At 61.3% G+C, this 21,339-nt stretch overlaps 3 protein-coding genes and 1 non-coding gene across 32 annotated transcripts in view; 3 read left to right on the forward strand and 1 right to left on the reverse strand.

Moving 5' to 3' along the window:
- The window catches only part of CASKIN1 (CASK interacting protein 1), a 21,167-nt gene extending 19,715 nt beyond the window's left edge, over positions 1 to 1,452 (forward strand). For all 6 annotated transcript variants that reach the window (XM_035266552.3, XM_035266553.3, XM_078344347.1 and 3 more), the window contains one exon: positions 12 to 1,452. In XM_035266552.3, the coding sequence (XP_035122443.3) occupies positions 12 to 105 (94 nt within the window). In that variant the 3' untranslated portion in view covers positions 106 to 1,452. The remainder of the gene's footprint in view (positions 1 to 11) is intronic.
- Positions 505 to 19,965, reverse strand: TRAF7 (TNF receptor associated factor 7). Of its 6 annotated transcripts, none has more exons than XM_078344364.1 (21): positions 19,887 to 19,965; positions 12,965 to 13,083; positions 12,669 to 12,721; positions 10,407 to 10,498; positions 7,869 to 7,985; positions 7,157 to 7,249; positions 6,911 to 6,944; positions 6,175 to 6,358; positions 5,950 to 6,084; positions 5,193 to 5,410; positions 5,038 to 5,111; positions 4,769 to 4,817; positions 4,559 to 4,686; positions 4,283 to 4,365; positions 3,466 to 3,505; positions 3,192 to 3,308; positions 2,986 to 3,108; positions 2,656 to 2,775; positions 2,421 to 2,552; positions 2,217 to 2,336; positions 505 to 2,045 (listed from the first exon to the last, which is right to left on the reverse strand). In XM_078344364.1, the coding sequence occupies exons 3-21, from the start codon at positions 12,718 to 12,720 to the stop codon at positions 2,031 to 2,033; spliced, it is 1,926 nt and encodes a 641-aa protein (XP_078200490.1). In that variant the 5' UTR covers position 12,721; positions 12,965 to 13,083; positions 19,887 to 19,965; the 3' UTR covers positions 505 to 2,030. The 6 variants fall into 6 exon arrangements, with proteins under 6 accessions (XP_078200490.1, XP_035122447.3, XP_078200492.1 ...); XM_035266556.3 differs by having other exon boundaries at positions 12,669 to 12,726; XM_078344366.1 differs by having other exon boundaries at positions 12,669 to 12,747.
- A 419-nt stretch (positions 19,966 to 20,384) lies between these two features.
- The window catches only part of PKD1 (polycystin 1, transient receptor potential channel interacting), a 66,439-nt gene continuing 65,484 nt past the window's right edge, over positions 20,385 to 21,339 (forward strand). For 18 of the 19 annotated variants that reach the window (XM_078344290.1, XM_078344291.1, XM_035266573.3 and 15 more), the window contains exons 1-2: positions 20,385 to 20,597; positions 20,808 to 20,870. The gene's annotated coding sequence lies outside the window, so the exon portion shown is untranslated. Of the gene's footprint in view, positions 20,598 to 20,807; positions 20,871 to 21,240; positions 21,335 to 21,339 lie in introns of all 19 variants that reach the window. The other variant, XM_078344295.1, reaches the window with a different exon arrangement.
- On the forward strand, positions 20,635 to 20,717 carry LOC118146568 (small nucleolar RNA SNORD60). Its single transcript, XR_004732423.1, has one exon. It is a non-coding gene; the product is annotated as a small nucleolar RNA SNORD60 (small nucleolar RNA).

A 21,339-nucleotide genomic window follows, 5' to 3' on the forward strand; every position in this document is an offset into this window, starting at 1 on the left:
CCGCCCCGCAGCGCCTCGGCGGCCAAGAGCACCGGCAGCATCCTGGACGACATCGGCAGCATGTTCGATGACCTGGCCGACCAGCTGGACGCCATGCTGGAGTGAGCGCCGCCTCGCCGGCCCGCCCGCGCCGCCCGGGCCCTTCCCGCACACTGACCGATACCTCAGGATGGGCGCGTCTGGGCGCGGCGCGAACGGCCAGGCAGGGCCCTGCACAAGCACAACTCCGGCCCCTGGTCCCGGGCCGGGGCGCCCACCGAGGACTGCCTGGCCGGGGGCTCCAAGGGCCCACCCCACCCGCTGCTTCCCGTGCAATACCTGCTGGGCCTCCTGCCCACGCAGGACGGCAGGGCGCCTCGGGACCAGGGACGGGGCAGTGCACAGGCCCGGGCCCAGCACAGAACTGCCCATCGGGACGCCCGGCCAGCCGCTCGGGCGTAGCACAAGGGACAGGGACCAGGGTCAGGGCTCCCCTGCCCCACCGCACCCCCAGAATATAAGCTATCAAGAGTATTAATTTATTGGGAATGAGCTGAGGCAGATTTCCCCAGAGAAACAAAAAGGTATAACTTTAACAAATATATATTTAAAGAAAGAAATATTATTGATTCTATAGAAAACAATTTACCAACTGAAAGGACACAAGTCTAGCTCCGGACAAAAGCTGTTAAAAGGCCCAGGCCGTCTGCCTGCCGGTCTTTCCCTCCCTCTGTTCAGAGTGGAGGCCCCAGGCCCCTAGCACAGGTGAAAGGCTGGGGCTGGGAGGCAGGTGCTCTGCCAGGGGCTCCCCCAAGCTTCTCTCCTAAGTTCTCTGCGCCCCAACAACTCGAGGATGTGCCTTGCTCGCGACGGCCATGTCCTCTTGGCGTGGCTGTGTCCTGTGGCGCCAGTGGGTGTGGTGAACATGGGCATGTCAGCGTAGTGGCCACATGAAAGCAGGGCGCATAGCAGGCCAGGCTGCGGGCTTGCAGCTCATCTGAGGGTGTGCCTGCCCCCTCCCCAGGGCCTGCACAGGCAGCCCGTCCACCCTGCTGGCGTTCACATGGACGCTGCTGCTCATGGTCTGAGGCTGTGTCGTGTGGTCATTGTCACCCTCCCTTTTCCTCTCTCTTCCTCCCCTGACTCATCCAAGAAGTACTGACTGGTCTCCTCTATCGTGTTTGCTGATCCACAAGTGTTGGGCACAACTTTGACGTTTCTTAAAAAAAAAATTTAAAAATGCCGAAAACCAGCGATTGTGGTGTGGGGAGGGTGGAGGTGGCCGGTGGAGGTGGTGTCCGGGTGTCCAGGGCCCCTTCCGCTGTCTTAACTGGTGTTTCCTTTTGAGGGAAGTGCCCAGCTGTCCCTCAGGGCCTCTCCTCAGTGGGCAGCCCAGGCTGGGCTCCAGCAGGCGGGCACGGGAGGTCTGGGCAAGCCTCTGCCATTGGCTGTCAATAAACAGCAGGAAACGGGTGCCTGGCTCTCTTTGGGGGTGCAATGTTGGGGGAGGTGGGACTGGAGGCCAGCAGCCCGGGTGTGACGAGCTGCCTCCTACCAGGGAGGGGAAGCCCTGGAGTGGGCCGAAGGAAACTGCCCCATGCCCCCCCACTCATGGCAGCTGGTGCACACCGACCTCAAGGCCACTCACACCCCCCTGTCCAAAGGAGCTGTCCCCGCTCACAGCCACAGTCTGTGGAGTGTTTATTTCAACCAGGAAGTAATCAAATCTACACATAATCTAAAAACAGTAGAAAAGGTGAGTAAAAAGGCCCTCGCTCCATCTAGGGTGGGGATGGAGGGTGGGCCCGGGCAAATGTCGTACCTGGCACCCAGAGAGAGGGGCTGGGCTCTGTCCTGGCAGCAGCGAGGACAGTGCCGAGTAGAGGGAGGATCGCCGAGCATGGGGCAGGGAGGGCACAACCTGGCTGCCAGAGCCTGTCCACCTGTGCCCACGGGGCAGGTGGAAACCCAGAGACCACCCCATGTGGCCAGCCTGGCTCAGAAAGGTCCAGGGCTGGTCCAATGGAAGCCATGGCCTGGCCTGGATCCCGTTAGCAAGTCCAAACCTGTAGGGAAAGGGCTGCTTCACCAGGGTGCCCTGTGGCCAGCCGCCCTGCCCCAGCCACACCTGACACACATACCTGCCCTCCACCACCTCATGCTGGGGCTGCCTCCCGTCCTCTCCCCTGCTCCATCCCTCGCAGCCCCTTTGAATAGCCCAAGCCTCGGGCACTGACCTTCACAGTGCTATCCACAGCCCCTGAGAAGAGCCGGCCCCGGGACACGGCCAGCGCCGTAACGCTGCCCTGGTGACGCAGCAAGGTCTGTGTGCAGATCATGTTGTCCATGCTCCAGACCTGGGGGCACATGGGACGTGAGGGCCCGCCAGAGCCTGGACGCCTGCCCTCTCAGCCTCCCGCCACCAGCGGGCCAGCACACACCCTGAGAGACCGGTCGTAGGATGCACTGAAGACTTTGGTCTGGTCTGGCGTCGAGATGACCGCCAGGGCATACACCGTGCCCACGTGGCCCGTAAGGGTCCGCACCTGCTCCTTGGACTCAATGTCCCACACCTGGGAGGGGTAGGCACAGGTAGGTTAAGGACACTGGGCAAGGCGGGGGAGATGAGGCCAGAGTCTGGCCCTGCACCCAGGCACCCAGGCACCCAGGCCTTACGTGGATGAGGTTCTCGTAGGTGCCACAGACAATGTGGTGATTTGTCACAGCAATGGAATAGACGCTGCCGCCAGACGTCTGCAGGACGTGGATGCAGTCGAGGGTTCGGATGTCCCAGATCTATGAGGAATTGTGGGCCACTTGGTTCCAGGCCGGGTGCCTCATCCCCAGGGCCTCTGCACCCCCAGAGCTTCAGCAACGCTGGGCACTCCACCCACCCAGCCAGGGTGTGTGCAAAGTTAGAACAGGGCAGATGGAGCCCTGGGTGCTGGCCTGGGAAGTGCCGGCAGGGGGCAAGACCCTGTGGCCACCAGCTGTGCTCAGGCTCACCTTGATTGTCTGGTAGGAGCCGCTGTACAGGTAGCTCTGGGCAGCTACCAGGGCCCGCACCCAGTGGTTGAGGCCTGTGAGCTCCTTCTTCAGCTTCAGCTCAGTGCCCACAATGTCCCAGACCTTCGGGGATTGCAGGGATTGTGGGTTGGGCGCGCAAGGGACGCCTCAGTGACCCGCACATGGGGCACACCCTCCGCCTGTACCTTGATGGCCTTCAGGGAGCCGCTGAAGAGCATGTTGTGCGAGGAGACCAGCGTGCACACCGGGTTGTCGTGGGCGCGGATGGTGTTCACCTTCTGTAGGTTCTGGATGTCCCACACCTGATTGCGGGAGGACCAGAAGGCTCAGGACACCAAGCCCTGCCACCTGGAGTCCGGAGCCCAGAGCCCAGATGGGAAGAAACAGGTCCCTGGAGGACCCACATACTGGGCAGGCCTGGGCCGCCTCCCGCCTCCCCTGCCTGCAGGCCCCACTCACAATGATGGTGCAGTCTGCAGAGCCGCTGTAGAGTTTGCACCTGGGGAAGCAGAGACAACGCATCAAGGTGGGAGAAGCTGTGTCCCTGCTCACGCCGCCCTGGCCAGGCCTGAGTTTCGTGTCAACCAACCATCAGGAACCAGCAGCATGGCCCAGGGCCAAGGCCACTGCTGTGTCCCTAAGCCCCAGCCTGTTTCCAGTCTCCACGTGGGAACCTTGGGAGGGGTGGGCCAGCCCCTGATGCCTGCCTGGAAAGCATTACTGGAGGTAATTACCCGCCCATGAGTCAGTCCCGGAGCCAGGTGCTGGCAGCCAAGCTGCCGCCTCCTGAGAGTGTCTCTCACACACACACAGACACACACACTTGCTCGCTCCCACAAAGCCTCACGACATGAGGCAGGAGGCAGAAAGCAGACAGGCCACCCCGGAGGCAAAAAGGTAGCTGAGGTAGGTGCTCCACGGTCCCTATGCCCAGGGCTCTGGCTGCAGGCTAAGGACAGCTCAGCCTCTTCCTGCCTTTGCCCCCTAAGGTCCCATCCATTTTCTGGTTGCCCAAGGTGCACCGGGCCAGGGCAAGGCTCTGCTGGGAGACCGGCTGTGTTCACCCAGGTATTGGAGCACACCACTCTGGAGATGGTGCAGGCCACACAGGGGCACACACGCTGCTACCCAGGGAGCCAGCACTGTTTTGGGGGGAGGGCACCCTACAGCTGGGGCACACACAGTTACACAGGCTCCAGCTCGAAGCTCATGGCCCCTGGGGTGGCAGCTGTGTCTCCTGTCCTGAGGGTCACTGGTCACATGTGCCTGGACTCACCCCTGGATGCAGAGAGCCAGCACGATGCCATCATGGCCCTCCAGTGTCTTCTGGCACTTGTAGGTGGTACATGTGTCCCACACCTGCAGAGACCAGGGCCACAGTGGGTCCCAGGAAGTCAGCCCAGTGCCAAAGGGCAGCATGGCAGGAATGAGTAAGGGAGCCCTGACCATGGGAAAGCCCCGCCCAGGAGAAGGTCCTACCCATAGATTGGCAGGCCAGGTATGCAGCAGTACCCAGCCCGGCCTGCAGAGACTGAGGTAGGACCTTACCCACCTTGATGGTCTTGTCAGAGGAGCCGCTGAAGAGTAGGTCACCCATGGAGTAGACGCAGAGACACCACACAGGGCCCTGGTGGCCCACAAAGGTCCCTTTACACTTGAAGATTTGCTGAGGGTCATAGGCTGCAGAGATGGGAGCAGCTGGTGAGGACCCGGTGGGGGCCTCGGGGAGGGCGGGTGGAAGCCACGGCAGGCCCATACTCACAGCCTAGGATGCCCATGTTCAGCCTCGAGTTGATGTGGGACAGCTCGTCCTGCAGGGCAGAGGGCAGGTGGGCTGGGCTGCTGTGGGGCCAGTGCAGCCCCTCTGTCCCTGCTGCTCTGCGCCACGGGTAGGCAGGGACAGTAGCAGCCCCTGTCACACACAGATCCCTGATCCTGACTAGTGGGCCCAAGACCAGGGGAAGCCTTCCTGCTGGGGCTGCCAACCTCCAGGGGTCTCACAATCCAGCCCCTGAAGCCCCTCCCACTCACGTTCAACATGGACGCGTCCCGCCGGAACTCCATGAGGTCTTCACTGAGTTTGCTCTGGTTTTCGTCCAGGACATCTGAGTAGCAGGAGGAGAGGGGGTGTCACTGGTGCCCAGAGCGGTGGCCAGGCCCCCACCTGCCCCGGTGCCCACCCTTACCAAACTTGAGCTCCAGGCTCTTCTCCAGCTGGTCAATCTTCTCTGAGAGCTTGCCCAGCATGGAGCGCAGGAAGGCGATCTCCTGGTCCTTCTGAGCCAGCGCCACGTGCATCTCGTGGAAGCGGTCGTCCGTCTGCTGCAGGAACTCCTTCAGGCCCTCGAAGCGGCAAGTCTCCAGGTGGGTCTCGTAAGTGTCCTGGTTCCCAATGAACGTGCACCTGCGGGGACAGGGAAGCTGCCCACCTGCCTGCCTGGCGGCCCCTACCGATGCCTCCTCATCCCCGAGAATCCCCTTCGTGCTCCTGCCCTGTGGCTGCTGTACCCCAGGTCCAGAGGCCCCCACCCACACCTGCCTTCCTGCCTCTCCTCCACACCCAACCACCCCCGGGCTGCTGCACAAGCGAGGTCCTATCACACTACCCCCCCAGAGCTCTTCAAGGGGTCCTCCCTCCCTGAGGATAAAACCCACGCCCCTAGGCAGCCTCCCTGCCCTCAAGAACTGGGCCCCTGCCTCTCCTCCCACTCCCCCGTCCCTCTCCAAAGCTCTCAACCTCAGCATTTGCTCAAATCCAGCCCTGCTGGGCTGGCTGTGGGAGCATCCATGCCTGCCTTCCCAGACGCCCTCTGCTCCCCTTCTGTGTTTCCCGGGGCTTGGGCCCCTGCTGTGCTCCTGGAGGATGACAAACCCCAGCATGGCCCCGGCTCCAACCCACCTCCCCGGGACCATGTGGAGGGACCCTGCCTGCCCCCCACTCACCCGTACTTGGAGTGGGGACACTTGATGTGCTCACACTCCTTGAGGTGGGCCTCCAGGTTCATCTTGAGCAGTGGGGGGCAGCTGGGGTTGTTGGGACACCGCACGGGCCTGTAGTCACAGCTGCCCTCGTGGTCCCTGTGCCAGGGCAGGATGCAGGGAGGCCTGAGCCAGAGCCCCGAGAGGCAGCCCCCAGGGAGGCAAAGGTGGCCAGGGAGGGGCACTTACTTCCGGGTGCTGAGCTTGATGGTGAAGGGGCACCCTCGGGGGTCCACTTCAAAGATGGGGAGCTTCCCGCTGCCCGCCGCCCGGCAGCCGTGCCGGCAGTGGATGAAGAGCTCTCCGATCTGCTCAGCCACCGCGATGTTGTTCACCACCACGGTCAGCTTGACGTTGTCCACGGGACACTTCTCTGTGGGAGGAGGTTGTGCTGACCCCCACGGCCTGCCTGGAACACGCTCCCTCACCCAGGTGGGCACGCGCCTCTAGCAGCGGCCAGATCTGTCCATCTGCCCCTCTGAGGCACACAACATGGGTATGGGGGCACAGCTGCGCCACCAAGAAAGACCAGCAGGTGATGAGGGAGTGTCACCTGTGACACTCTCAGCTGTTCCTGGAAAAGCATGGGGTAGGGGCCAAGAGGGCAGAGGGCAGAGGGCAGAGGGTGGAGAGGCAGGAGCCGGCAACACGAGGGAGGTCAACAGCCTCACCAGTGAGAACGGCTTCCCCAGGGGACGCCAGCCCACACCCACTGTGGGGTCTGAGTTTGGGGTGACCCCATTCTGCTCCTGGAGGTCCCGAGCCTCAGCCTGAGCGCCCCCGGGACTGCTGCAGCCCCATCCCGACCCCAGCAGAGGCCAAAGAGGCCCAGATGCAGCGCAGAGGACAAGGGAGAAGCTGGCCGCCTCTGCTCGGCAGCCATGGGCCTGGTCACTGACAGGCGTGGGCTGGGGCACGAGCCTACCTGACTTCAAGGCACATCTTCTACAGAACGTGTGCTGTGGGGGCAAAGGGAAGACTTGAGGGTGGCTGCAAGGTTCTCTTTTCCCCAAGTCCAAGGCCACGGCAGCCACAGGCCTCACTGTTCCCAAGCCCAGTGCAGTCAGACCAGGCTTCGCCCAAGTCTCAGGTTCCACAGATCAGGGGGCAGCAGCACCGGCCCCTGAGAGCCCTGAAGGCCTATGGGGGCTGGGAAGGATGGCGGGCTCACCCCACACGTGGTGATCACAGGATCTTTGAAGACGCCGCAGCAGAGCTGACAGCACAGCTTCACCGAGGGCTGCTCTGCGAACACCAGTGGCTCCTGGAACGGAGCAGGAAGGGCAGGCAATGGCAGGAGGCCACCCTCAGCCCCGTCACCACCCAGCTCCCAGGCTCTCCCACCCTCAGCCCCGCCACCCCCCAGCTCCCAGGCTCTCCCACCCTCAGCCCCGCCACCCCCCAGCTCCCAGGCTCTCCCACCCTCAGCCCCGCCACCACCCAGCTCCCAGGCTCCCCCATCCAGGCCCGGCTGTCCTCTGGGGACGGGGGCATGTCCTGAGAGGGGCCTGCTTAGATCTGGGGGGCTTGATCCGGGCCTAGGAGGGGGAACAAGGCCTGTGACCCCAGAGGCAGGGTCCAACCCAGGACAGTGAGTCCAGCCGGTCAGTCTCGCCTACCCTTGCCAGCCTCCTTCCTGGGGTGAGAAGGGAAAGGGCCCAGCTGGAGCCCCATACTTCCCACTGCCAGTTCCCGGGCAGCGCTGAGAATGGGGAGTGGGAGAATGTGCCCAGGGGACCTGGCCTGGCCCCTCGAGTCCCCACCTCGGACCAGCAAGCACTGCAGGCCCAGCCACCCTCTCTGTGAGCTGGGCTGGCACAGCAGAGGTGAAGGTGCCTCCGTGCCACTGCCACGGTGACAGCCTGGAAGTCCCCCACACCTACCGGCTCCTCCTCCTCCTCGGGCAGTGAGAACGTGGAGCGCAGGGACATGCTGGACTCCGAGTGCAGGGAGCGGACGGAGATGGCGGAGTCGGAGCGGCGGGGAGTGCTGATGGGGGGCTGCGCAGAGGGAGAGGCACCCGTCAGGGGGCTCTGCATGGGGTTGGGGCCGTGGGGAGGACAGGACTGAGCCCAGCAGAAACGGGAGGGCAGCAGTGCCCCTGGGGCCACCCCTCTCCCCGTGGGCGCCCCCGTTGTCCACAGGGGCCGTGGGTGAACATGGGGAGCTGATGCAGCCCAGGTCCCTGCCTGCCCGCCCGGGCAGCCTGGGCCCTGGTGCTGGGCTGCCCCCTCACGCCTGCCACCTCTCTTTGTGTAAATGGAGAGACTTCCTGCTATTCAATTCCACACACCCGGGCTGCTTCCTGCTTCCCGTGAGGGAATGTGGGCCGCCGAGGGGGCACCTCCACTAGCCAATCCCGGGCAGCCGAGGCCGTGACCTCGGGATGGAGGGGCCAGGAAGGCTGGCAGGGAGACGTGGCTGGGCTCCTGGTGCCCCCCCGGGACTGGCTGCTGGGCTGGCCTCGCTGGTCAGGGACACCAGGCGCAGCCAGGAGGCTCCGAGGGAAGGCAGGCCAGGCCCCCACAGAGCCTCAGCTGAGCCTCCCAAGGGCAGCAGTGAGGGTTGTGGGTGCCTGCTTCTGCCTCAGCCACCAACAAGGGAGCCTGGGGGAGGGGCAGGCACTGCCCCTTCCTCCCTTCTGGCCTGGAAACCTCCAGAAGCTTCCGAGAGCCACTGCTGCCCAAGGCTCCTCTCCTAGTGCTCTGACTGCAGAGGGACCTGGCCCCGGCGCACAGCCACCCGGGCCACCAAGCACTGCTTGCTCCTGGCCCTGCTGAGCCTCTGGCCCCTCCCCGGCGGCCTGGGTGTGAAACCCACAGAGTGTGGAGGCAGAGCCAGTCCCGAGGCCGGCGGAGGGAGCATTGTGTCCCGTGTGCCCACCTCCCTCCGGGTCCCGAGGGCCCATCTGCAAGGAAACAGCACGGGGGAGCAGAGGGCAGGTGGAGGAAGTGAGTCACACGGCCCCACAGCAGCAGGGGAGCCCAGGCAACGACAGCAGAGCAGGAGCTGGCATGGGACCCCCTCTCTCTGGCCTGCCCTGCCCACCACCACCCCAGAGTCTCCCACCCTCCTGGGGGCAGGGGAGAGGGCAGGAGGCGGACCACCTGTGTGGGCCTAACAGTAAACAGAGAAGGTACCGGCCCCTCCTTAAAGCCATCGTGACCCATGGGGATGGCAGGCGATGATGGGAACCTAAGGCGTGGCGGACTCGTGGCCTTCGGGTTGTGGAGACTGAGGCAGGTAGAGGCCCAAGGGAAGGGGCACAGATAAACCCAACTCATCCTCAGGGCCAAGCGCAGTGCCTGGCACACAGGTGTCTTTGGTCAATTAATTAAAAACTTTTTTTCTGGTCCCACAAGGTGGCTCATGCCTTGTAATCCCAGCACTTTGAGAGACCGAGGTGGATGCATCATGAGGTCAGGAGTTTGAGACCAGCCTGGTCAACGTGGAGAAACCCCATCTCTAACAAAAATACAGAAATTAGCCCGGCGTGGTGGTGCACGCCTGTAATTCCAGCTACTCAGGACGCAGAGACAGGAGAATCACTTGAAGCTGGGGGGCAGAGGTTGCAGTCAAGCTGAGATTGCGCCACTGCACTCCAGCCTGGGTGACAGAATGAGACTTCGTCTCGAAAAACAAAACGATTAAAAAAAAAAAAAACACAACTTTTCCTGTTATTGTTAGAAAATAAAAAAGAAGAGGCCTCAGTCCAAAGAGGGCAGCAGGGCTGCCACACCTGGTGACCGAGTCACTGGAGAGAGGCGCCCCTGCCCCCAGAGCCCAGCAGTGAGTGCCAGTAACCAGGATGGCAGGGAATGGCCACTGAGACCCTGGCCACAGGGCTCAGGCACCAGCAGGCAGTCCCTGACTGCCCTGAACCCTTCTGCACCCCACACAGCCAGCAATAGGGAATTCTCTGGCTCCCCCAGCACTCAGCACAGCTTCTGCAGCCCTCACCCCATTACCTCTGGTATCCCCACAGCTTAGGTCCACACACGTTTCCTCTCCCTCCTCTCATCAGGACCCCTCCTCAAACCCTGCCTTGACCCAGCAACCCTGCTCATTCCCTACCCAGCAGCAGAGCAAGCTTTCACAGCATTAATTTTATTGTGTTACTCTCCTGATTGAACCTTCTGTGGCTCCCACCTCCCATAAGATGGAGTCAAACATGCCTCATCCTGGCCTGCAGGTGCCACACCCTCGGGCCCAGCTGCTCTTACTGGCTGCCTCCTGCCACCCACAGTCCAGACCCGGGAGACTCTTTTCTCACAGACTCTCCATGTGTGGTAAGGCCTCAGGGAACCCACAGGTGCTGTTCCTCCCCTCTGCCTCACCAGCTCACTGTCAGCTCTTCCTGGGACCCGGTCCCCCAGGAGGGAGGCTGAGGCTCACACCAGCTCCTTCAGGGTGGGACCTACCATGCTGTCCTCCTCGTCTCGTGGTGAGTAGGCAAGGGTGCTGGAGGAGGAAGGTGTCCTGCAGTGCTGCTTGTAGGTGCTGGTCCCGTCGGCTGCAAGGAAGAGGGCTGGCGCCTGAGCGGGGTCTCTCTCTCAAGATGCAGGGCAGGTGGAGCCCATATTGGACAGCCAGCCCTGTGGACCCCCGTAGCTCACAGCCCTCCCCAGGGCCAGGCAGGCAGGAAGGCATGCAGGGATGACGTGGGGAAGCTTCGGTTCCCTCCCAAGGTCAAACCAGTGCCGGGAGCATGGCTGCTGGGGTCAGCCTCTACCTGGACAGTCCCAGCACTGAGCCCGGCAGCCCCTGCCCCTGCCCCTGCCCCTGCCCTGCCTACCCTGGGCAGGGTCTTCTTTCAGAAGGGCCTCTACAAGCTCCCCCGCACCCCAGCCTGAGCCAGCTGAGGCCCATGGCTAACGCCAAGCCATCACTCTGAAGGCCAGCCGGAGGTGCCATTTCGTTTGACTCAAAGTGTCTCTGCCAGGTGAGTTCTCTGACAGCCTCCACTTACAGAGGAAGCTGAGGCTGAGGTGTGGGGCCGGTATGGGGAAGGGCTGGGACTGCATCCTGGTGTCTCTGGCACAGCCAGGACCAGGAAGGAGCCTTGGTGGCCTCCTCTGGGGCAGGAGCTAAGGTGCCCTCCCTCCTCTTGCCCACATATCACCCCAGCTTCGGCAGGGCCAGAGGGCAGGGCTGCCCTGGGAAGGGCTGGTCAGTCTATGTGGGAGCCAGAGAGAGCCACCTCCCAGCCTCAGGACCAGCCAGGCTCAGATGTCACAACCAGTCCTGGCCTTGAGATTGAGGCCTCAAGAGGCTGCCCTGTGACTGGGCACCTATGGGCACCCTGCTGCCTAGTTCTGCCCATCCCTGCTGCCAAGGGGCCAGGTGCAGCAGCTATGCCCTTCCCCATCCCGGGCGCCTTCCACCATGTGACAGTGGCCACGGGGTTTGTGAAGGTAGATGAAAAATTAAGGCACTATTTCTTGTGGGATGGAATTGGGGGTGACATTTATTTATTTTTTCCTCCAAAGGAACCATCCAAGAAAAAAAAAAGAGGGCCCTTGTAGAGCCCCTGAGGGGATCACCAGCAGCAAGGAGGTGCTGGTGTGAGCAGGTGTCCTCCGCAGCCCTGTGACCCCATAGCCAGGTTTATCAGAGGAAACCACGGGAAAGCAATTAAAAAGCTAATTAGCCGCTGGTGTGTTTCTAGAAAGGGCAGAATGCCAGAAAGGAGAGAACAAAGTCACCCCACAGCCCCCGCCCCGCACCTCGGGAAGGAGGCCGCCTCTGCACGGCCAGGTCCTCGCGGCCTCCCCGAGCTTAGTGCTGGGGTTCAGAGTGCAGCTGGTTCTTAGGGGACAGGACTGAGACGCAGGGCAGGGAAGCTCCGGGTTTCCACTGTGTACCCTGCCCAGTGGTCGTGTACAGGTGAAGATTTATTGGGCTTGGCTTGGTGGCTGATGCCTGTAATTGCAGCACTTTGGGAGGCCGAGGCAGGAGGATCACTTGAGCACAGGAATTTAAGACCATCTTGGGCAACATGGCGACATCTCGTCTCTACCAAAAATTCATTAGCCAGGCGCGGTGGTGCCTGTGGTCCCAGCTACTTGGGAGGCTGAGATGGGAGGGTGGTGGCTTGATCCGGGAGGCCCAGGTTGCAGCGAGCTGAGATCACACCACTGCACCCCAGCCTGGGTGACAGAGTGACACTCGCCTCCAAAAAAAAACAGCAACAGATGTATGGGCCTCTTCCACTCTCTCCCTTCCTATGAACATGAATATGTTTTCTATTCCCTGTCCCTCTGGAGACCCTGTGAATATTTAGCAAGTACGGCCCGGTACTGGAGCCCAAGGCCAGCCAAACTCCAGAGAGGAGCCCCGGGCACACAGGACCTTTGGAGGCTGCCCGGGAAGGAGCCTGGGACCGTGACAAGGACAGGGTTGTGTGCTGGTGCTGGGGATGTCAGGGCAGCCTCCCTGGAAGGGACAAAGAGGGCAGGGGAAGAGGGCACAGCACAGTCATGAGGCGCAAGGAGCTGGATGTCCGGCTCCTGTCCAGCCGGGAGGCCCAGGGCTGAGAGGCTGTTGAGAAACAGAGGCTGGGGCATTAGGCTGCCCACGCCCAACACCAGCCCACCAGGAAGTGCCCTTCAGGCCTTAGCAGGGTGGGTGTGGCCGTGCCCTAGTTATGCCCAGCCTGGGCCGGTCTGGGCTTAAGGGCTCACCTTTTGTGATGGTGGTGACGGCCGAAAAGCTGGGTCCGAAGGTCGTTTCCATTCTGCTCTAGAGGGAGAAGGGGGAGACCTGGCCTCATCCCCAGACAGGAGGAGGACACGCACATGTGAACCCCACTCACACGTTTAACACGCGACCAGGCCACTCCGTGTGGCACTCACATGCCCCAGCAACACACACACAGCACAGTTCCCCAAGACCCGAGCTAGCAAGGGGCTTGTGCTGGGAGCTGTGCAGGCAGCACCAGGTCCCTATGGATGCTGGGCAGGCAGAGGCAGACCCTTACCCCGGTGGTGATGTCTTGGGTGGGGAGGTTGGTGGATCCCCCGGAGAAGCGGTTGTAGCGGGCACTCTTGCCCGAGCTCATGCTCTAAAGAAGCATCTAGGGTCCTTGGGCAGCATCTCCTGTGGGTGGAGCACAGATGAGGGGCCTGAGAGATGGAGCCTAGGCCCCCGAGAGCCAGCTGGGCCGCCGCAGCCACCTTCTGCCATCAGCACCAGCTGGGGCAGGCCTATGGAAGGCAAAGGCCCTTTCGCCCCTATACACCCTGGGTATGCGCAGTCCTGGATGGCCGGGCGGCTGTGTGTCACTATCCCTCAAGCCTTAGCCCTTCTGAACTCCTGAAGAGCCCACCCGGCTCTGCCTCAGAGGTGGAAGGACCCCTGCCTGGCTCTCTCTCCTCCTCTGGGTCCTGAGTCACAGTCAGTCATTTCCAGGCTGAATGTCCCCCTGTGGCCAAGGCTGGGCCCAGGGTGCGACCGCATGGCAGGACCCAGTCACCTGGGGTCCAGCTAAGACAGGATCAATGTGTTTCCTGCCACGGCAGGTGCGGTCACGACCCAGCCAGCACCAGGCAGCAGATGGAGAGACACTGGCCACACCCTAGAGAAAGAACCTGCAGGGTGAAGTCACCGGAGCCCAACTCCCCACAAGGTGTATGCACGGAGGAAAGCATAGGAGAGAGGTGAGCCTGCCCCTGGAACCTGTGAAGGTCACCCACAGTCCCAGGGAGCTGGGGGGGAATGGAGGCTCAGGGGCTGGGGGCAGGGAGAAGGCATACAGGAATCACCCTCGGCTGCCAAGGACCCCACCCTCCCCAGCTCAGGTGAGGCCCAGACGGCCTGAACTGCAGGGCTCCATGACTCCACATGGGAGGTTCAACCCTTCTGGGAGCTCCAGGTTGGCTCCTGTCCCACGGGAGCAGGGAAGGGATCACCCGCAGCCACTAGGAGACACGGACCTGCAATTTACAAACCCATCCGCTAGCTGCACTGCAAGCTTCCAGGGCCCCAGGGCCAGCTTCGAGCCAGTGACACCTGCCTGGGGCCTGGGTGGCCGGGACCCTAGCAGGCACTCCCCCCAACAGGCTGGGCTGGACCCAGTGCCTGTTGCTCACAGTCTCACAGTCTGGGAGAGCAAGGGTCTGGCTTGTCCCTCACTCTGAAGTGAGGTGAACAGAAAGGCATGCAGAGCCACGAATCAGTCAGAAAGTCCCAGCTGGCCAAGAGCAACTAGGCCACGGAGGGAGACGCCACCACAGGACCTGTGGGGGTGGACAACACCCCACTGAGCACCAGCTGAGCGGGAAGGAGGGAGGGGGATGGAGGAAGGGGCCGCACTGCACAGGAGGCTGCTTTCCAGTTCACACGGGTTCAGTGTTCAGCCCCAGTTAGGGACACGGAGGTGGGCAGGACGCTGGGCAGGAGGCCAGTGAAGAACTTTGGTGTCCCGCCCTAAAGCAAGATCCATCTCCCTCCCACCTCCGAATTAAGCAAGATGCCAGCGGCCTCCCCGCAGCCCAGTGCCCAGCATCTGGGTTTTACACCAGTTTCCCCAGCAGGAAGAGGGTCCCTCAGGCCACAGCTAGAAAACACAGAAGCTCAGAATGCCCGGATGGCTGGGATGCTGTCCTGGGGGGGTGCCCTGGCCCCCCCGCATCAGGGGAAGCACCTCTTTCCCCACCCCACAGTCATTGAGGCTGTCGGCTGGCTGGGCAGGAAGCTGTCAACCAGGGTGCGAATTCCCCTCTGGTTCTCTGGCCTCTCTGCCCTCCAGTTCCCAGTGCTGGGGAAGTGGGGGTGTGTATCATAGAATCAGTCTCTTCCCAAACTGGGAAAAGCCATGGGGGGCAGCTGGGTGTGGAGAAAGGGGTTTCCCCATCAGCCCCCCTGCCTCTCCCTTCCAGGTCCCCACCAAGTCTGCCTCAGCACCTCCTGCCCACACTGCCTGCCCCTCCAATGGAGCCCATGCTGGATGCTCCAAGGGGATTTGATCTTTGAAAGAGAGAAGTCCTTAAGGAAGCACAGCATCCACCTGGGGAAGGCCACTGCTCTGTGACCCTCGGGGACGAGGTTCGTGGGGCCACACTGCGCAGAGGCGAGGGACAGAATTGGTCCCCCACTGACCCCTCCACCTTGAACCAATGCAGGGCAGCCCCTCCTTGACCTCACCTGAGCCTGGGATTCAGGCCCAGGGTCTTTGTCCACCCCACATCCACACAGGAGGGGTTCCCGGGGCCCTGGGGGCACCCACTGTACAGTAAGGAATTAGAGGTCTTCTTCAGCCCCTCTCTGCCTCCACCCCAGATCCACTTCAGCAAATCCCCCAGGAGCCCCTCCCCAACAACCCCCAAGGTGGGCCTGGAGGGCTCTGCTGGGGCATTGCCCTGGGGGCATGTGGGATGTGAACCCCCACCCCTAACCCTGGAGACACACCTGGAGGGGGGTCCCTGCCCACTTGGCAGCAGCCCAGGGGGGCCCTGCTGAGTGGAGGAATTGGGGGTTCCAGATGCAGCTCCCTGCTAGAGCCAGACCTGGCCTTAAAGTAGCTCCTCCAGCAACCTGGAGCAGGTGGGGTGTGGGGGTCCCCTGAACGTGTGTGAACCCAGCAGGGGGTACGTGTGCCCGTCAGGCCTACGACTGCCCTGGGAAGAGCCTGGGATGGTTCCAGAAGTCTCCGCCTGGTCTACCACAGGACTGTGTGTGGCTGGACTGCAGCCAGAGCTCTGAGCACAGTCCCTGGCATCACAGAGCCCACCCAGGGCACCCACAGACTGCCCGCCCCAGCCCGGCCCCTGCCTCGGCCCCCTGGCCCAAGCCACTGTTTCTAAATTCTGTAGAAACAGTCCTGGTTGCCATAGCAAAGCCACATGCACTTCCGCAGCTGTTCCCTGCCGTCCCTTAGAACGCTTTTTCCATCCCAAATAGGCAGGGTGTGACGTCGAAGGCCCCTGGGGTGTCCCTGGCCTCTGCCTGCCTTGGTCCTCAGAATCCCCTCAGACCCCAGCAGGCCCTGGTCTGAGGTTGGCTCGACCTCCCTTCCCTCTTAGCACCGAGGCCCAGGACCTCGCCCCTCTCGTCTGCCCCTGCCCGCCACACACATAGCCCCAGCTCTGCAGAGGCCTCTGAACTCCTCCCACAGCTCTGTCTCTACTGCATCCACCCAGCCTCCAGGCCTGTCTTGCCCTGGCCAAGCCTCTTCAGCGTCCACAGCTCCCTCTGCTGCAGGGAGGGGGTCCCCCCAGCTGAGCCAAGGCTTTACCCTGACTTCATAGTAAGGATGCCTTTTGCTGCCCCTCTAGCCCCTTGGGAGCTGGCAACATCTCTCAGTCCTTTTGTTCCCCTATCTCACGGCTGTCTATTGTGTGGGGACCTGGCTAGCCTAGTCCAGGTGAAGTCCAGAGGGCTTCCTGGAGGACGAGGCTACTGGGATCCAGAGTGGGGAGAGTATTCTGGGGCACAGGAAGAGACCCAGCTTCAGAGCACTGAGCTGGGGAGTGTGTTTCTGGTTCTCATACAAATCATGTGGGCCTCGGACTCTCGGAAACAGGTCATGAGCTTTGCCCAAGAGCCAAGGGCCAGCAGTGCCCTGGCTCAGCCCATGCGCCCCAGTCCTGGGCTGTGTTCTCATTTGCTTCCTGTGTGGCTCGGTCTCTCAGGTTCCCTCCTTCCTTCTGCCCAGCAGCAGCGGGGAGCTGACACAAACACTGGCCAGATGTGGGCCCAAAGAGGCAACAGGAACAGGAGGGCAGAGACCACCAGACCCACTCTATCACCCAGCGCCCTCATGCCAGCTGCACAGCTGCCTCCTTCTCCACACCGTCCCATGCCCCTCAGTCCTGAGCCTCTGTGTGGCTGCCCCCCACTTCCCACCTGGGTGCCTCTAGGGTTGGGTCACCTCCACCCCGAGTTTTTAGGCAGCTGGCCTCCTCCAGCCGGGGGTGTCTGGGTCTGCACGTGACCAGCACCAGCCTCCAGCGCCCACTTTCCCCTTTCACCTGCCCCACCTGGCTGTACCCTCCTCCTTCCGGGAGCAAGGCTGGGGACAGTGGGGGGATCTATTGAAGGCCAACGGGTTGGTGGGTTCCTCTCCACAGGTTCCTCCTGCATGAACCACACTGAGTACCTGGTGAAGTCCCACAACAGCTCTCAGGCTGGGCATGTGCTGGCCTTCCCTACCTGCCCTCCCTGACCCAGCAGGGTGTCTGTCAGGGAGATGGTGTGACACCATGGACAAGGCTCCAGGCACTGGGCTCAGACAGACCTGGGTTCAGATTCCACCTGCCACTTCACAGCTATGTGTCTGGGCAAACTGCCGCCCTCCCAGACCTCAGGCTTCTCAAGAGAGAATGGAGTAGAGCCGGACCCCCATCTGGAAGGAGCCAAGAGAAGATGCACACGTCAAGAGTAAAGGCACAGCTGGGAGGCCTGTAATCCCAGCACTCTGGGAGGCTAAGGTAGGTGTATCATGAGGCGGGAGTTTGAGACCAGCCTGGCCAAGATGGTGAAACCCTGCCTGTTCTAAAAATACAAAAATTGGCCGGGTGCAGTGGCTCACGTCTATAAGCTCATCCCAACATTTTGGGAGGCTGAGGTGGGATCATAAGGTCAGGAGATCGAGACCATCCTGGCCATGATGAAATCCCGTCTCTACTAAAATACAAAAAAGTAGCCGGCGTGGTGCCAAGCACCTGTAGTACCAGCTACTCAGAAGGCTGAAGCTGAGAATTGCTTATACCCGGGAAGCGGAGGTCGCAGTGAGCCAAGATCGCACCACTGCACTCCAGCCTGGTGAAAGAGCAAGACTCCATCTCAAAATAAAACAAAACAAAACTAGCCAAGCGTGGTGGCACACACCTGTAATTCCAGCTACTCAGAAGGCTGAAGCTGAGAATTGCTTATACCCAGGAAGCGGAGGTTGCAGTGAGCCAAGATCGCACCACTGCACTCCAGCCTGGTGAGAGAGCAAGACTCCTCTCAAAAATAAAAAAAGAGTGAAGGCACCACAGATGGCAGCTCCTCTGCTGAGTGGACCACGGAGACTGAGGAAGGCAGAGAGGCCGCCCTGGGACACAGCCAGCAGTCCGTGTTGTGGTGACCAGAGCCCCATTCCTTCTGCTTCCTCCATGGCTGCCACACACCCAGGAGCCCCGGCAGTGCCTGAACCAGTCCCATGCCAAGCCGGGGAGCAGCTGCATCCCAAGACCAGGCTACCCATGCCTCCTGGTCAGCAGGCCCTTCAACTGCACCTTCTTCCTTTCCCCAAACCACTCATTCCTATGCCCAACCAGCTGGCCGAGAGTCACACGACAGGGTGCCAGGACCTATGCGGGAGGGTGGGGACGTGTGATGGCTGAACACGAATCTGACCCAGGAAGAGCTAGGAGCCTGGTGGGGAACATAGGCAGACAGACGTGCAGGAGCCCCACCAATCGCCACTCCATCTGCCAAAGGCACTTTTCGGTGAGTACCAAAGCCCCTGAACTTTTCCATTCACTTCCAGAAATATGACACTCAGCACTAGTGAGCCACGGACAAAGTCACTTGATCAGAGACCCTTGGGTTGGGGCATCCAGTTGGGATTCCGACTCCGGGCCCCTCCCCTCCCTCGGCCAGGCTGCCCAAACCACTGCTCCCCCTCAGGACAAGGGGCCCAGGGCTTCTCTGGAGAACTATAAATGCCCAGAGCAGTCAAGTCAGGATATTCACAATAGAGAGACAGAGGCACAGGGAAGGGGTCTAGGAAGGGAGAGGCCCCAAGAGAAGGAATGAGGAAGAGGGAGTCTCCTCCCTTGGCGAGGGCAGTGAGAAAGGTGGGCAGACAGGCTGGGGCACCGTGAAATTCCTCAGCAAGTGAGAGGCCCCCCACTCCGAGAGCTGGGTGGGATCCAGCAGGCCCCTGCTGACTCCAGACTCAACCCGAGATGACCACTCTGGCCTGGCTCAAGGCAAGGATGCCTTGACAGCTGGACCTCAGCGGGGACTAGGAAAGGATGCCCTAGCCTCCCTCTCTCCTGCTTCCCCAGTAAACTCCAAAGTCTGGTCCACACACAGAAGGCTGTTTACCAGACCTAGATCCGAAGTGCCTCTCCAGCGCTTCTTCCTCCACGACACTTGCCAGGCACCCTATAGAACCTGGTCTGGCCCCGTCGACTTCACCTCTCCACTTGCCGGTGCTTGCTGGGACACGCCAGGCCCCTTCTCACCCTAGGCCTTTGTACATCTGGCTCCTTCTGCCTGGAATGCTCATCTTGCAACATCCCGGGACTGGCTGCTTCTCCATCAGGCTTTGGCTAACGGCAGCGCCGCCCCGACCCCTGGCCAGTACTCACTTTTTCTTTTACAGCATATACCGCCGCTCCCCATGATTCTATCTGTTGTCAATCCCTCCACCCTGTCTGTCTAGACCAGGGACAGGGGGTGTTGGCCCGCAGGAGACATTTGCCAATGCCTGGAGACTTTTGTTATCGCAACTGAGGAAGTGGGGGTGTTTACTGGTATCTAGCGGGCAGGGGCTAGGCAGGCTGCTCCACATCCTACAATGTTCAGGGCAGCCCCTCGCAGCAAAGAGAGACCCGGGCCGCGTGGTCGATGGTGCGGAGGTTGGGGACCCCTGCAGCAGACACCGAGCTCAGGAGAACTGGGACGATGTTCTCCGCAGTCTTCCAGCGCCCAGAACAGTGTATGGCACGCGGGCGGCTCGGGGAATGCAGGAAGAAGGAATGAGTAAAGAACGCGCGAGGACAGGACGGAGCGAGCGACGGACAAATGACAGGCGGACGGACAGCGACCCGGACCCGGACCCCGAACGTCTCAGCCCCGCCCCGCCCCCCCGGCCCGACCCACGACCTCGCCTCTCCTAGACTTCGACGCGCCAGATTCCGCCCCACCGCGCGGCCCCGGGCCGGGCGCGTCGCGGGGACACTCACCCGCCCGCGGCCACCTGGGAGCCGTAGCGCCGCCGGCCCGCTTCATGATGCCCCCTCGGCCGCCGGCCGGGAAAGGGACAAGCGAGCCGGAAGCGCCCGGCCGCTTCGCCCGCCGGGACTTGTAGTTCCCCGCCTCTCGGGGCTCGGGCAGCTGCCTCACGCGCGGCATTTCCGAAACTACGACTTCCGGCGGCCCCGTCGTCGCAGGGCGGGATTGGCGGCTTCAGAATCACTCTATGTTGCAGATCGAAGTCTCATTGGCTCTACTTATCCGTCACTCACGGTTAGGCTTCACGGATTCTGCATAAGGGAGGTGCTTCAGGTCTGGGTCCAAGAGACCGCCTCCAAAAGAAATGCCAAGGTACGATTGGTGAAAATAACACGGTTAGGACGTGGAGCGTATCAGCGGCAATAAAAGGCGGGCACTTCCGCCGGGAATTGCCCAATGACAGAGGTAGGACAGTTTCTATAAAAGCTTCAGCCTGCGGTGCGTCCGTTCTTTTGGGGTAGACCGCGAGGCGTTGTGTTAATGTTAGATTGTGCCATGTGCTACTAACCGGGGAAGAACTGGGCTACGAACGTATCTTTGCGGGAGGGCCGAACGCTGCAGGCCGGCCCGGTCCCCGGGCATCCAGCCCTGGCCTACGCTCCACTTTGTCCCTGAGCGTTTAAACCTTACTTCCTGAATCTCAGACCTACAGCTCCTTGCAGGTAAGACTGGGCTAGGCTTGGGTTCCCCTGTTCTCCGAGCCTGTGATGAACTGCTTTGATTTCTGACACCTCGTATGAAAACTGCATGTGCAGCCTGATTATTTTGCAAGACTGAGGCTTGGGAGTGCGCAATCCTGTTGGGGAGGGGCTGGGAGTGGAAACGGGAAAGTGGGGACTCATGTCTACATTTTGGCGCTGTCTTACTTTCAGGTTTCATCGTGAGCCGGCTGCAAATTTTGAACCTAAGTAAACCTCAGTCTGGAGGGCCTAGTGGTAAGGTGGGCGCTGTGTCTATTCGAGGTGCTTAGCAATAAAACAAAGGCAGTGAGTTGATTCGGTTCTCTCCAACGTCTTTCATTCCCTATTGCACCCCGGGGGTCTGGCTCATCCACAGGCAATCTTGGGAAAGTGTAGAGACGTGAAAACGGGAGTCATGTTACCAGTGACTTCACAACTCTTGGGATTGACTTCTCCGTTTCTGCCTGTTATTATTTTTTTTGAGAGGAGTTCCGCTCTTGTTGCCCAGGCTGGAGTGCGGTGGTGCGACCTCCGCCTCCCAGGTTCAGGTGATTTCTCCTGCCTCAGCCTCCCAAGTAATTGGGATTACAGACATCACAACCGGTTAATTTTGTGTTTTTCATAGAGACTGGGTTTCTCCGTGTTAGGCTGGTCTCAATTTCCCGACCTCAGGTGATCCACCCACCTCAGCCTCCCAAAGTGCTGGGATTGCAGAACAGGTGAG

This window comes from Callithrix jacchus, chromosome 12, assembly GCF_049354715.1.
Source record: "Callithrix jacchus isolate 240 chromosome 12, calJac240_pri, whole genome shotgun sequence".
NCBI classification, from domain to species: Eukaryota; Metazoa; Chordata; class Mammalia; order Primates; family Cebidae; genus Callithrix; species Callithrix jacchus.